At 39.0% G+C, this 13,479-nt stretch overlaps 1 protein-coding gene across 5 annotated transcripts in view; it reads right to left on the bottom strand.

Moving 5' to 3' along the window:
- Positions 1 to 13,479, bottom strand: part of LOC121879904 (protein SMG8-like) — a 75,653-nt gene that overhangs the window by 20,113 nt on the left and 42,061 nt on the right. For all 5 annotated transcript variants that reach the window (XM_042386689.1, XM_042386687.1, XM_042386688.1 and 2 more), the window contains 6 exons: positions 11,413 to 11,615; positions 9,855 to 10,109; positions 7,336 to 7,479; positions 3,289 to 3,444; positions 2,540 to 2,720; positions 1,956 to 2,253 (listed from right to left, as the gene is read on the bottom strand). In XM_042386689.1, coding sequence (XP_042242623.1) covers positions 1,956 to 2,253; positions 2,540 to 2,720; positions 3,289 to 3,444; positions 7,336 to 7,479; positions 9,855 to 10,109; positions 11,413 to 11,615 — 1,237 coding nt within the window. The remainder of the gene's footprint in view (positions 1 to 1,955; positions 2,254 to 2,539; positions 2,721 to 3,288; positions 3,445 to 7,335; positions 7,480 to 9,854; positions 10,110 to 11,412; positions 11,616 to 13,479) is intronic.

Raw genomic sequence — 13,479 nt, 5'->3', positions numbered from 1 at the left:
AGCGAGAGATCGTGCTACACGCCTTAGGGAGTCCTCACACAAGGTTAAGAAATTGTCATCAGATGAGGAATTTTGTGAGCCAAAGCAGGGTTTATTTAGCACTTGTCACTCACTGAAGGTGAAAGTAATGAACTGGGACACTTAAAACACTTGTCACTTACACAAGGCAAGGTAATTATGAAAAATAAAGGCTATGGGAATTTTCACCTCTCATCATAGTTTATTACATCTGTTATTCACTTACCCTGTAAGTGTCAGTTACTAAAATGTTTGATTGTCTTAAACATTTTCACTGTTATCACAAATCACTACACAATCTCAGTGATAATATGGAACACAGGTATTTCAGCAATAAGTTATAACACTTAAGTGGTAAGACGTAGCATGCAGTTAATATAGTAGACACTGACTATTGCAAGACGGCTATCCTACACCGCTGTCACAACTATTGGGTCTTTATTAATTGTTTATCTTTAGTTAATCTCACAAAAACCCAATTGGGACGTTATATCCTCTTAATTATCAATCAATGGTTGATTTGTACACACCACCCCTTAACTCACCAGCTCTCATTTGGCCTATATATACTCTACTTAAAATGCTAGCAATTTATGGGTTAAACAGAAGAGTAAGTATTGCTGGGGCATTTAGGCAAGATTGCATAACACACGTAACACAAAGTTGGAGACAATGGGGTAAGCGAAAAACATCTGAATGGGAGACTGAGCTAAAGGCCACTCATGGCAAAAATTTACCGCACCAAGTGTGCTAAACTAAAAAGTGCACTGCCGCTCCTCCCCCAATCGTTGGATCAACGGGGTAGTCAGCGAAACTTCAGGGAATTCCTAATACATAATTGTTGGTTATGCGAAGCATCAGTCAAGGGGGAACTTCGGTTTATGGGGTATACCTATATTCATAGAGCTAATGTTCGTATAGTGAGGGATACCTGTATACAGATCGTTGTTGTGTTATTATACGTATTTGTTACATTGTAGTCAAACTTTGGTTGTGGAGGAACCTATCTCCACTTCTATAATGATAGTCAATGGGAATTTTGATTTATGGTACCTAACCCTTCTGTACTGTTCTGTCAGGGGCATAAATTTCTATACCCCCCATACACCTAACCAACCAGTGACAGTTGGTTACAGGAACCAGTGAAGATTATAGTCTGGAGTTTTCTCACTCTTGTTACCTTCATTACAATTACTTGGTCCATAAGCACAGATTCACAGCTCCTTGATGTTTCAGTCTCACACATGAGCAAAGGATCCAGGGAATTTCTCTGTTTCTTTGGCCAGAAAAGGGACTTTAATACCTCATGTCTCATTTATAGCCTATGTAGCCATAATAGTGACCTGCAAGATCTAAAACCCACATGGTGCAGATAAATCAGAAACAAGAGATCCATAGTCCCCCAAGATTCAGTGTTATTCCTTCTTTCCAGCTGCCATACTAGAGGTGTTCTATGGTGTTCCCCTTCAACAACAAGGCCCTCATATGTCCATCTGATTTAGTACTGTCACTACATACAACCCAGGATCTTTTCGAATAATGATGTCTAACCCCTTGTGCATGGGGTTGCCTCTAAGCCAATTAAAATTGCCAGGAGTGAGCCAAACAAAATATTAAAAGTGGTGTTCCCTTAGTGACCAAGTGCTACTCAAGTTCACTCTCATTACCACATCTTTTTATTATGTATTTGACAAATCATTACAGGGCAAATAAAGTTTACAGAAAAAACACTATCCTATTTCCCAATGTAATACAAATATTACACAAAATTTAATTTTTTTTTAAAAGATAAGAGCTATATCAAATGACATCAATTTATAAATTTTCATAGAATAATCCTAAATATCAGTGCAAATATTACTGAAGCTAAGAATGATTTTTTTTTTTGTTCAATAACTGGAAAAATAACAAGGAAATGATTATCTGTCCAACGTTACTTGAGATATTCCGTAGCATCCCTTGTGCAGACGGGCAAACGACGGTGGAGTTGGCTGTCTGGGGTCAGGTGGATAATGAGGCCCTTGGTCCCCTACGTAGACGTATGGAAGACGGAGAACCCAATATGCAGATGCAGAAAGCTTCACTGGCAGAGAGCTACATGGTTGAGGAATGTAGCGGGGGCAGGGGTCTGGACCAGGCTGTACTTGTGGGCTCAGGGTTACATTAACTGGGGCTTTGGGTGTTACCACATGAAGGCGCATAAGTTGACCATTCACAATGCCTCCCCCACTACGGCTATGGATACATGAATCGAGACAGATAGTAATGAAGTTCTGTACCTCATTTCATATCATAATAAACACTAAAGTAAGTTGTTGGCTTAATGTACTAAGTTATTAATGAAATGAAAAAATAAGTTGTTCTGTAATAAAAGAAAACAATTTGAGTACACCTTGGCTCAATATTTTCACATGAATAAACTGCAGGGAGGAAACTGTCAGGGAGGTCTCCTTGGGGAGCATATAACACTGAAGTACTATACTGTGTCAATATTACTGTATCACATTGATGTAAAATATACCTGCACGGGCAAGGGAAGTACAGAGGCATATCAGCATTGGCAATCTTCGTTGCATTGTCTTTCACCAAACCAGATGGGGATGCCTTAAGGTGACGGTCAGGAGTGGCCATCATGAACCTATGGCCACGCACACATTCGTACTCCACTCCCAGAAATATTTTCACAGTGAATTCGTGGATATCTAGGATAGAATTTAAAGTTAGTTATTAACAGTATTATCTATATTTGAATGAATATTTACTTCTAAATAAATTCAGTAATTCAAGAATTCAAGTAAATAAACAATTATGAAATGGAAGTTAATTTCAGAAAATATTTTTTTATATATCTATCTTAATTTAATTAATAGATCTCAAAATACTGTTAGTAAACATAGAAAAAAGTATAATTAACTACAACCTTTGCAGATAATGTGCCACCACTGTGACAAGCCTGTCATCTACACATTCCTTAACTGACTACAGTTATCCCCAATATTTATAAGCCTTACTGGTAATATTGTCTACATTTTCAGATTCAATCCAAATGATGGGTGGTACAGTAAAACCCCTTCTCCCCCACACAACATAGAACATCCGTATGACATTTTATCAAGGACGCACGTGACACTCATAATCATTCCCTCTCCTAAACATACTAATGCTTCCTCTTCAACCCCGCATCACCACATACACACACTCCCCTACACATTCACTGTCAGTCCATCTCCCAATATTGCATAAAAAAAACTGTTTACTTTGACGGCTTACCTCCCACTCTATTTTTCTTATTTTTGGGAAGCAGCGCTTTTTTGCCGAGGGTATCTGCAATAGCTGGCCACTTGTCTCGATCTTCAATTTTCACAGTAACATCCCATGGCAATAGGAAGTTGGTTCCTGGCAAGAAGCCTGGTTGATCACAGATACCTGCAAGGGTAATAAAAATATATTTTTTTTACTACAGTAGTGGAATATTTAGAAAGATTTATGCATGTTATGATATAAAATGAAATTATATTAAGACTTTTAGCCCACCTGTTGTTTCCATTGACAGGTTCTTACAATATTATCAAAATCTAGACCTCATGAACATTAGAATTCCCACTTACTTCATGTGACAAACACCATAGTGTTAAATGGGGTGGGGTTAAAGTTGGTTAGGCTAGGCTAGAATTAGGGTGTTTAATCATCAGGTGAAAGAGGAGATTCCTAATCTTCACAGATCTCAGCATCTTGCTCAATACTGTATGTATCAAGCCATTAAAAGAGTATCTATGGGAGTGTACAGTGTCTGGGACTCAGAATTGGGTTCCAAAGTTGGTAAAAGGGTCTTGCTTCCTTCACAACAGTCAGTTGATTCCACCATCAAGACCTTGGTTGGAAGATAGTCCACCTCTAGAGACTCTGAGAACCCTCGATAGCATTTCGCTGAAATTTTTGTAGTATCAGATGTGGCCGCCTCAGCCATATGGACCTCAGCTAATAAGAGAGAAGTCTGAGGACTGAGGATTGGTGGCATGGAGTCGGGGGTGGGAGCCAATTTCGATACAGGTACTATCCAGGTGATTCTTGGGTTGATGTCACAGCAACAGTTTGCCAAGCCTTGTGTTTGGATAGAACCTGTGCAGAGGAAGTCCCATGACTTGAGAGTGATTTCAGTGCTACACTTCCAGCTTCAGCAAAGCTCACTTTGTCTCTCGTGGGGATATGGAGGACCTCTCTCCAGAGTTGGAACTGGTCACATTCACTTGAAGAGGTCGGATGTGCCTCACGAATAATGAAAACAGCAGACCAGGCGCGGACATTTCTGACCCCCATAGGCCTTACCACAGGAACATTCAGCTGTAACTTACGACAAGTGCGTCTGAAATGGCCATACATCTGACAATGGAAACATTGTCTAGGGCTTAGGATGTATGGCTGCACCTTGTGGGAGATCCAGGCAACCTTGATAGAGGTTGGAAGATCAAAGCAGTCAAATGTCAATAACAGAGTTGGTGTAGAGGTAAGAACGCCATTCTCTTCCTCGTCGAACCTGTCTACTTTCACCACTTTTTGGACTCAAAGCTCTTCTAGAAGCTTCTGGTCTGAATATTTGAGTAGCTCTTTAGAGAATACCACCCCTCGACACTGGTTAAAGGTGGCATGTGGAGTACAGGAGACTGGGGCACCAGGTATTTCAGACAGGGTTCAGAGTCGAGCCCTCTCCTTGGGGAAGACCTCCACTAGGAGGCTACCATCTTGCTGAGTGAATATTTTTGGTTCTCTTCCACAAATTATTGCAATTAACCTGTGAACATCAAAAATGTCCATGTCCATTACAGGCTGGCCTTCCACAGCACAGAGCCCTAAGTATTTTGCAAAATCCACCTGCTTGAACACACCTGGTAAGATCTCACGGGTAGAAGCATCAAGGAAAGTGCCAGGGACACTGGGCCTCCTGCGGCTGTTATACTTGGGCATTTGTCGGGACACAGAGTGCTCCACTTATTTAAAAATCTGATAGGGCTGCAATGTTGCAACTGATAATCCAAAGGAGGGTCCAGGGACAGGTACAGGATAGTCTGGCTGGCTAATGGAGTTTGCTTCATTAAAAAAAAAAAAAGACTTCACTCCCCACCCCCCACAGACCCCATCAAGGGAAGGTCAATGCCAGAGATAAGACCCTGGTGACCAGGGGTAACAGGGGAATATATGCGGGTAACCACCAGAGGGCCAAGACAGCAGCTCTTTGGCCATAGGAATACCAGGCCCCCTGATGCCTGCTAGACCCTAGCCTTGTTGTGACCAGCCAATTGACAATTGGACCCAACCAAGCCGCCAGTCTAGCTGGAATAGGGGACCAACGAGGTGTGTTACTAGCCGCAGTGTGGCGTTGCTCAACCACCAGGACTCCCGTCTCCTGTGGGAGAGTATTCCAGCCATGGTGGTCTGGGATGGGGATGAAACCCTTCCCCTCCCTCCGAGGAGGGAAGAAAGAGGGGCCAAGCCCCCTTCTGGTATGGCTCACCAGACCATTGGGTCTCACAAGCCCCCTCCACTGCAGCAAGGCAGCTCCCACTGGGGGGGGGGGGGTGTATACATTTTATTTCTAAACCCTTATCGCTCATATTGGTATTCTTCTTTATAAGAAGCATCTACTGTATGTGTATATTATTATATTGAGTTTAGTTTATACAGTACAGGTATTTATATATCTATTTATCATTATTGCCAAGCAAAATTATATCTAGGAATCTTTTCCACCAATCAGCTCCAATGTGGCCTGACCACTACAGATTCCTTCATAAGTTTAGTCTAGTACAGTATAGCGACACTGCCACATGTACGCAAATGACACCACAGCGGATAAAAGAACTCTTTGAGGCAACTGTACAGTAATGTACAGTACTGCACAACACAGATCATATGCAAAAAACTGCAGTGAGAGAGCGAACAAGCTTGTACACTCGCAACAAAAATTATCAGTGCACACTGCAGTGTGAACAATTTGAGACCAGTGACGATAGGTTTTGGGAAAGGCGAGTTGTTCCAGCTGTATGTTGGCAGCCCTGTAATCCTGCTGAGCTGCATCACAAGCAGCTGCTATGGCCTGGTCAAGTGAAACAAACCGTTATAAATAAGGTCGGGAAGTGATAAATAGACAGTAAGAAATATGAGGAGCTCTCTGTTAACAAAATTATTTGTGATACTTGTGAATATTGCCACATTAATTTATGCTACCAAATAAACCACTCAACCTGGTCGTCCTGAGGGGTGGTGCAGCGTGGACGGCCGCTCCGAGACCTGTCGTGTGTAGCACCAGTTTCGAGGTATCTCCGAATCCATCGTGCAGCGGTGTTCCTGTGGACACCAACCCGCCGGCTAATATCTGTGACGCCAAACCCTTCGTTATGAAGGGCAATAATAGTTCCTCATGTTCCCTCTGAGGTTTCCATGTCGTCTGGCAAGTGTAGATCTGTATTGCTTCATACTGCCTCTGTTTTATACCCAAGTTCACCGAGACCGAACCCTCGTTCATCATTCAGTCGACACAAAGCAACAATCCGAAAAGAGGAAACAAACACACTGATTGTCAGCCATATGGCAACACCTAGTGGAGGGGGGGGGGTGGTTATGAGGATACACTTACCAACCTTCCCGACATATCACAGTGTATATGTATCGTTTCGGAAGTCGTCGATCACACCCTGCACCGATACTTTTTGGTGTGAGTGTACAATGGCAGCAGACAATGAACTAAGAGTGTCATGATGCTAGAGTTTGAGATAGGCTGCAAGATACAGTATATCAGCCAATCATAGGCATCCCATGCTGTCACGTGACATTAGTAGCAAATTGTAGCGCATAAGCACTCTGAGTCTACCCACCCACACGCTCGGTGTGTGTCGGTGTATGATGCAATCTTTCAGAAATTTATTCAAATGCCTGGAACAGAGATTTTTCTTGGAATTTCTCAAAAATGCAAAAAAATTTTCCCTGGCCAATGGAAAGTTCCGGGGATTGAAAATTCTGGCTAATGAAGAGATAACTCTATTTCCCAGCAGGTTAATAACCTGAATGGCCGTTTAAATTTTCCAAACAAACTTACCAGCATCATGAGAATACAATCTGAACAATGTTTTAAAGACACTTGAGAGGACCTACCAGCATTAGCTGAATATTCAGATAAGGAACTACAATACTGTAGTGTGTAGAACCTATAAGCATTATGAAAATACAAAATCAATACGGCACTGCTAAAAATATTCTAAAAGAACTTGAGAGTATCATGAGAAAACAAGTACATATTGTGCAAAATATCCACACACAACCTACCAGCATTATGAGAATATAGTGATGAAGGACCGAGACAACAGAGGGACCAGGAAGACCAACGAGGCAACAGTTCAGGAGGGGAAGCTGTGTGAAGCATCCCTGGCAGGTATTCTGTCGTTGACGCTTGACGTATTATCCCACGATCTGTCACAATTCAACAGAAATATTCAACTTCTTAGTTTTTGCTTAAATGTTCACTCTTATCTACATTAAGAATACTGTACACTATTTCCTACTGCTATTAGAAAATACAGTTCAACACAACCCAAACCAATTTTCTCACTCCTTTTAATCCCATTAGAAAAACACATCACTATGATGTGTCAAACCATCTCCATCTAACTCAACATTTATCTTCAGGCTTCCTTTCCTTTCTTGCATTTCTGGTTTATGGAATTCTATGCCTTCTCACATCTTTCTGTCTACCATTAGCTGAAAACTTTTTATATAAAGGAAAATTACCTAACTATTTTTCTCAATACAGTATATAAAGTAATAAAAGTAATAAAAGGATGTGCTTGTCTGTTCCAGCCATAGCTCCAAAACGGAAGCCTGAAACTTTACATGGTATTACAGGTAATAACTATTATAATATTATACATGGATCAATAAGTGCTCCATTAGTTTTATGATGTAAAAAAAATTAACATCATTTACCACATGCACTGTCACTCGTATGAAAAAGTGACGTGCAATAAATCACAATACTGAGAGACATCATGACACAATATCGGAATGGCGTACAACATGCAACTCACGCAGGAGGTTCCGCCCATCCCCGGTGAATGCCAGGCTAAGCAGTTGAACTGTCACATTGCCCAGAGGATAGCTTGCATGTAAAAGAAGCTATTCTTTGTACATAATAATATATACTGTACCAGTACAGTTAATGTGAGGAATAATACAAATAATAATAAAGAAAAGAAGATAAAAAACACTGCATTGCCTTAGTAACAATTTCCCGGGACACGAGACACAAAACAGCTGAGAGATCCCCTGCCCTGTAGGCTTACTACCGACCACATTAAAACTGTATATTCCCTTCATGTTTTTGACCTTATGATAATTATTATTATTTTTTTTTGGCACTCGGTATTAACGAATGTGTGTGTATGAACAGAGTAAAAGAAAATGAAGAAAATTATGTACAGTTCTGTACAGTATATCAATCCAAAATTACGAGTTGAACAATAGCATAGCTCACAGCTCAGCCTCACCCGCTCTGAATGCAACTGGGTGGCGAGTCAGCTACGCAGTTACATGCCATCTCCACAGATATTATTCCTCGTTGTTTATTTGTATTTTGTATTTTTATATTAATTTCTACACAATACCTTCATTAATTCGATAAAAAGGGGGCTCTGTGTTACTCAAATTACCGAAAAATCTGGTGCTTAGAGATGGTGAGTGCTGGCAACATTGTTAGGGAGAGCAGAAACACTCAGCTGTTACCACTCTTTAAACAAGAGATCAGGAATATACTGTACTACGGTGCAATAGCTCATCTGGGATTGAGTGTGAGATTTTTGGGGAATAAGTAATTATTTTTCAAAACTAATGTTTAATTAACCTGACACCAAATGAACCTAAATAATATGGGAATTATGGTGAAACTGTATGCTGTCATTATACTGTATAGGGATCGCGGGTTGCCGAAAAGGTGATGGTGAGTTGTCCTCCCTCCCTTCCTTCTCTGCCAACCCTCACCTATGCACCCAAAAGTAGTTTTGTATCTTAATATAATTCTTATTTTATTCTGATGATCCAGTCATCTTAATCTATCGACTTTTCGGAACTGCACAGTTAATTCATATATACTGTAGGATGCAGGCGGATTTTTTTTTTGCCATTTTCAGACAAAAAAGTGCATCTTATATGCCATAAAATATAGTAGTATTGGTGACTTTAGTTTCTCACACACAGTATAGGTATACAGTAGTGTACTACGGAAGTATAGGTTGCTATTCTCAGTTTTGCCAATTCGTGCCATTCCTTGGGACATAATTCTCGCAAATAGCAAGGGTTTACTGTACCTAAATTAGTTCCACAACTTGAAACTATTTAAAAGTTTTGTTACCAATTCTTTTAAAATCTTTTAAGCATTTTCTTGTTATAATGCAAAGTTGCCAAAATTAAAAGAGTGCATCAACAAAGCAAGCCCATAGTATCACAACTCCCACTGCTGTAAATACCATAGAAGTGTTCTGCTATGGTATTTCCCTTCTAAAACAAGACTTCCAAATGTCTATCTGGATTATCTCTATTACTTCACATATCTTCTTTCCTGAAAATCTTTCAATGGCTATCCCCACTCATTTCTTGGATAATCTTTAACTCATCATTCCATCTTTTTTATTTCCACCTCTCCTTCTTATCATTCACCTATGAATTATATACTTTACTCCTTTTGCAGATCTGCCCTCTGATCACCACATCTTATAATATTCTAATAATATTTTGGTAAAATTTATACCTAAAATGATAAAAAAAAATGTATATTAATTTCTCACAACTCTTACCTTTATGGATGACCTTAGAGTCATCTTTTGTGAGGGTAATAACAACCTGGGAGCCAATGTGAGTCTGATCTCCTGTCATGCGTGCTGCAGCTGTTCCTGTGGCATTGTTCATACTACCACTGAGTCCAGTTCCAACCAAACTGAGCCCTGGAGTGTGAGGTGTTCCTGAGTCTAACTGCTCCCGACTGTCTCGACTCACTGCACTTGAACCATCAACTTCCATTTCATCATCTTCTGATCCATCCACTTTTGCAGCTGAAAAAATGTATAATCCTTGTCAACGTGGACTCTGTACAGGAGGTCCCCGGGGTATGTAAGTCCGACTTAAGAACATACATCGATATGAAAGAAATCCTGTAAAGTTAAACTTTAAATTTTCAGTATTTTATTTACCTGATGGCTTATTTTTTACTTTCATTTACTGTAATTTGTCATTCTATTTCTCCTTTTCTTTTAAATTTAGTAATTTTAGATGTACATAAGGACTTAGGCTATGATAAAGTGGGATTTTAAACATTGTTCTGCAAGTACAGTGAGTTCTGCTATAACGCGTGTTTTGATAACGCGAATTTGCTCTAACGCGATTTATGAATTCGGAACAATATTTGTATAACGCGAACGCTTGTTTGCTATAACGCGATTTTTGCTTACTATTTCTCCAATTTTGTGGTATTAACTGTGAATATGGTAAAGAAGAATATCTCCAAAAAGCGTTCTGATGATAGAATTCCCGGTGATTATCGTAAAAGAAAGGATATAACACTTGAAGAGAAGCTCGATGTTATCAACCTCAAAATCACCCTTCTCCCCCATCTAGTTACATTCATATTTTTTCAAGGTAAAGTGTTAAATTTACTGTATGATTTCATTATTAGATATGAATGTAACATTTATTTAGACTGTGCTATCCTTTGTGTTAGGCTAACTACTAAATTTTTTCGATTTCGAGTAATCTGCACCTAACCCTATTTTCTCCATAAGCCCTGTTATTTCTATTACGCGATTTTCTATAACACGATATTTTACAAGAACACAATTATCGCGTTATAGCAGAACTACCTGTACAGTATACACATACCCGGTAGGTTATGTGGTTCAACGTAAGTACATTTTTTACTTAAGAACGTCTGTAGGAACGGAACTCATACGTAACCCGGGGACTGCTGCCTGTATGTGTATTTTTATCAAATATGATAATGATAATGACTACATTCTCTTTAATAAAATACAAGTTCTCTTTGTTATTTAATATTCCAAGTGTTATTGGCATTGGAAACAAAGCAAATTTATTCCTTTGAGACACTGAAAGAATAACAGATGACCATATGAGTAAACTGGGACCTGCCAGCCCCAATGACCTTAAATAAGGTTCAGTTTATTGACTAAAAGACACAACGTTCTGCAGTTATGAAGAACATTTATATTTCCTTCAGACTACTAATCAAACACCGTTGAGACATTGGCTGGTTCAATAGTACAACCATCAAAATGATTTAAGATGAAAAACTAAAAAATAACCTTAATATATGTTTAAATATGACTCATGAAATTTTCTGACCTTTAGCATTGGTGACACTTGGTTTGAAAGTAGAAAAAGATATAGATTCAAGGCGGGTGCAGCAAGCCTCTGCTAACTGTTGATAGAAGGAGTGATTTGCTGTCTTAACAGAGAAAGAATCTTCCCGCTGACCCTGTCGTCGCCCACAGTTACAAAAACTGATGTACATTATGCCAGAGTTGTGGGTCATAACAGGCAGTGAGCTGTGGGTGGGAGACACAATGCTCATAATAACCTCTCTTAAACCCCTCACTCCTGGAAGTCACTTTTAATATTTCATTTGGCCAACGACAGACTATGTTATGCAGCACAGAGACCCCTCATAACCAGGGTGTTAATACTGGTACCACATCAGTCAGCATCTTCAAGAATTAATCTAACTCTGTTTTCAATATAAAAACATTATAATACTGTACATTCTTATTTCACCAAAGTTGTACTATACAATGCTGATAACTTACTTAATATCACATCAATGAACATAATGAAAAGTCATACTCCCCAAACTTTCACCTTACACTGTCATGGAATGCATCATGATTATCATTAGGTCTTCTCCAAAAACTATCATCCTCTTCACACAATATTTTTTTTTTAACCCAATTTGTACATCCCTCCCACACAATACTGTACTGTAGTTAATGCATTTCACATTCCTTTATCATTTACAGTATATACACCCTCTTTTGTTGTTACTAAAGTACATCCTCTCGTTCACTGTATATTCTGAAATCCTATACAGTATGTACAGTACATTCTTTTTTCCCCAACTTTTTAAAAAATATATTCTTATGGATAAAATCTGAGCCATGCAACCACTGTAATGAGAGGTTACTAATATAAAGTGCTAAAACAACTAGCGTTAAACATTAAGAGACAGATTACAAGCAGATAAAAATTATTTATTGGGTAAAGGTTGTGGGATAAAGATGACAAAGTGACAAGATATAATAAGTGTTCAAGGATTTATTAGGAAAGAAGCACATTGCAATATAAACTGTACTGTAAAAGAAAGTGTGTTATGAATGAACATGGCCATGTACAATCTGGCTGGCTGGGGGACTACAGAGCCAAAGAACCCAACATGTGATACTCTACTGTACGGGGAAAAACGCACACAACCATGCATGCACGCATGCACACACGAACGCACGCACACACACTCACACTAATAAAAAATTAAAGGCATATCATTAAGAGTAGAATGAAAAGATACAACAAACAGAATACCGTATATAGGTACAGTACAATGGTCCCTCGGTTTACGAACGCCTCGGTTAACGAAATTTTGGTTAACGAATTACCTTCCATAAGATTCTTCACTTCGGTTAACGAATTCCTTACGAATTTTTCCCAACATGTTTTCGCTTGCTTTCGGTTGCTCACCAGCTGTAGTATTAGTCCGCCAATACAGTAATCGGTTCTAGGGCTTAAATTCATTACCAGTTGAGTAAATATCAAGAAGGTTGTACTATTCAATAATTTTAAAAGTTTTATATAAATTTTTTTAGTCATTTTAACAATTATTGAACATAATTGAAGTACAGGAAACTAGTTTTTCGCGCGCCAAACAGCCACTCAACACACCAAGCTTGGGGTCAGTTTGTGTATCTGTCCAGTGGAAGGAACATCTTGTTTGAGACTCTCTTCAACATACTCTTTTTCCATTTGTACAGTCAAATTATTGGTCATTTTGAAATATATTCTACATATTGATAATATATAGTGCAGTGCAGTGTTTATTTAAAGAAAATATTCTTTATTTACAGCAATAAAACTTAAAATATCAGTGTTGAAATCGAATCCAGCATGGCTCCAAAGAATCGAGAAAAGTTATTTCAATCCAGGTAAAACAGGAAATCATAAAGAAACATGAACAGGGCATTAGAACAAATGGCATGTCGGCATCAACTGTGTTGACAATTCTTACACAGAAAGACAAGTTTAAGGAAGTGAAAGTGAGAGACAAATCTACCAGACTGTTTAAAGGTAGATCATTGATATCAGAAACAGAGATGTTACTTCTCATTTGGATCAGGGAATAGCAAATGAAAGGTGATTCAGTTT

The sequence above is a fragment of the Homarus americanus genome, unplaced genomic scaffold, assembly GCF_018991925.1.
Source record: "Homarus americanus isolate GMGI-L3 unplaced genomic scaffold, GMGI_Hamer_2.0 scaffold29478, whole genome shotgun sequence".
Taxonomy (NCBI): Eukaryota; Metazoa; Arthropoda; class Malacostraca; order Decapoda; family Nephropidae; genus Homarus; species Homarus americanus.
Note: the sequence above shows the minus strand (reverse complement) of the source record. Positions and strands in the feature narration are given on the sequence as shown.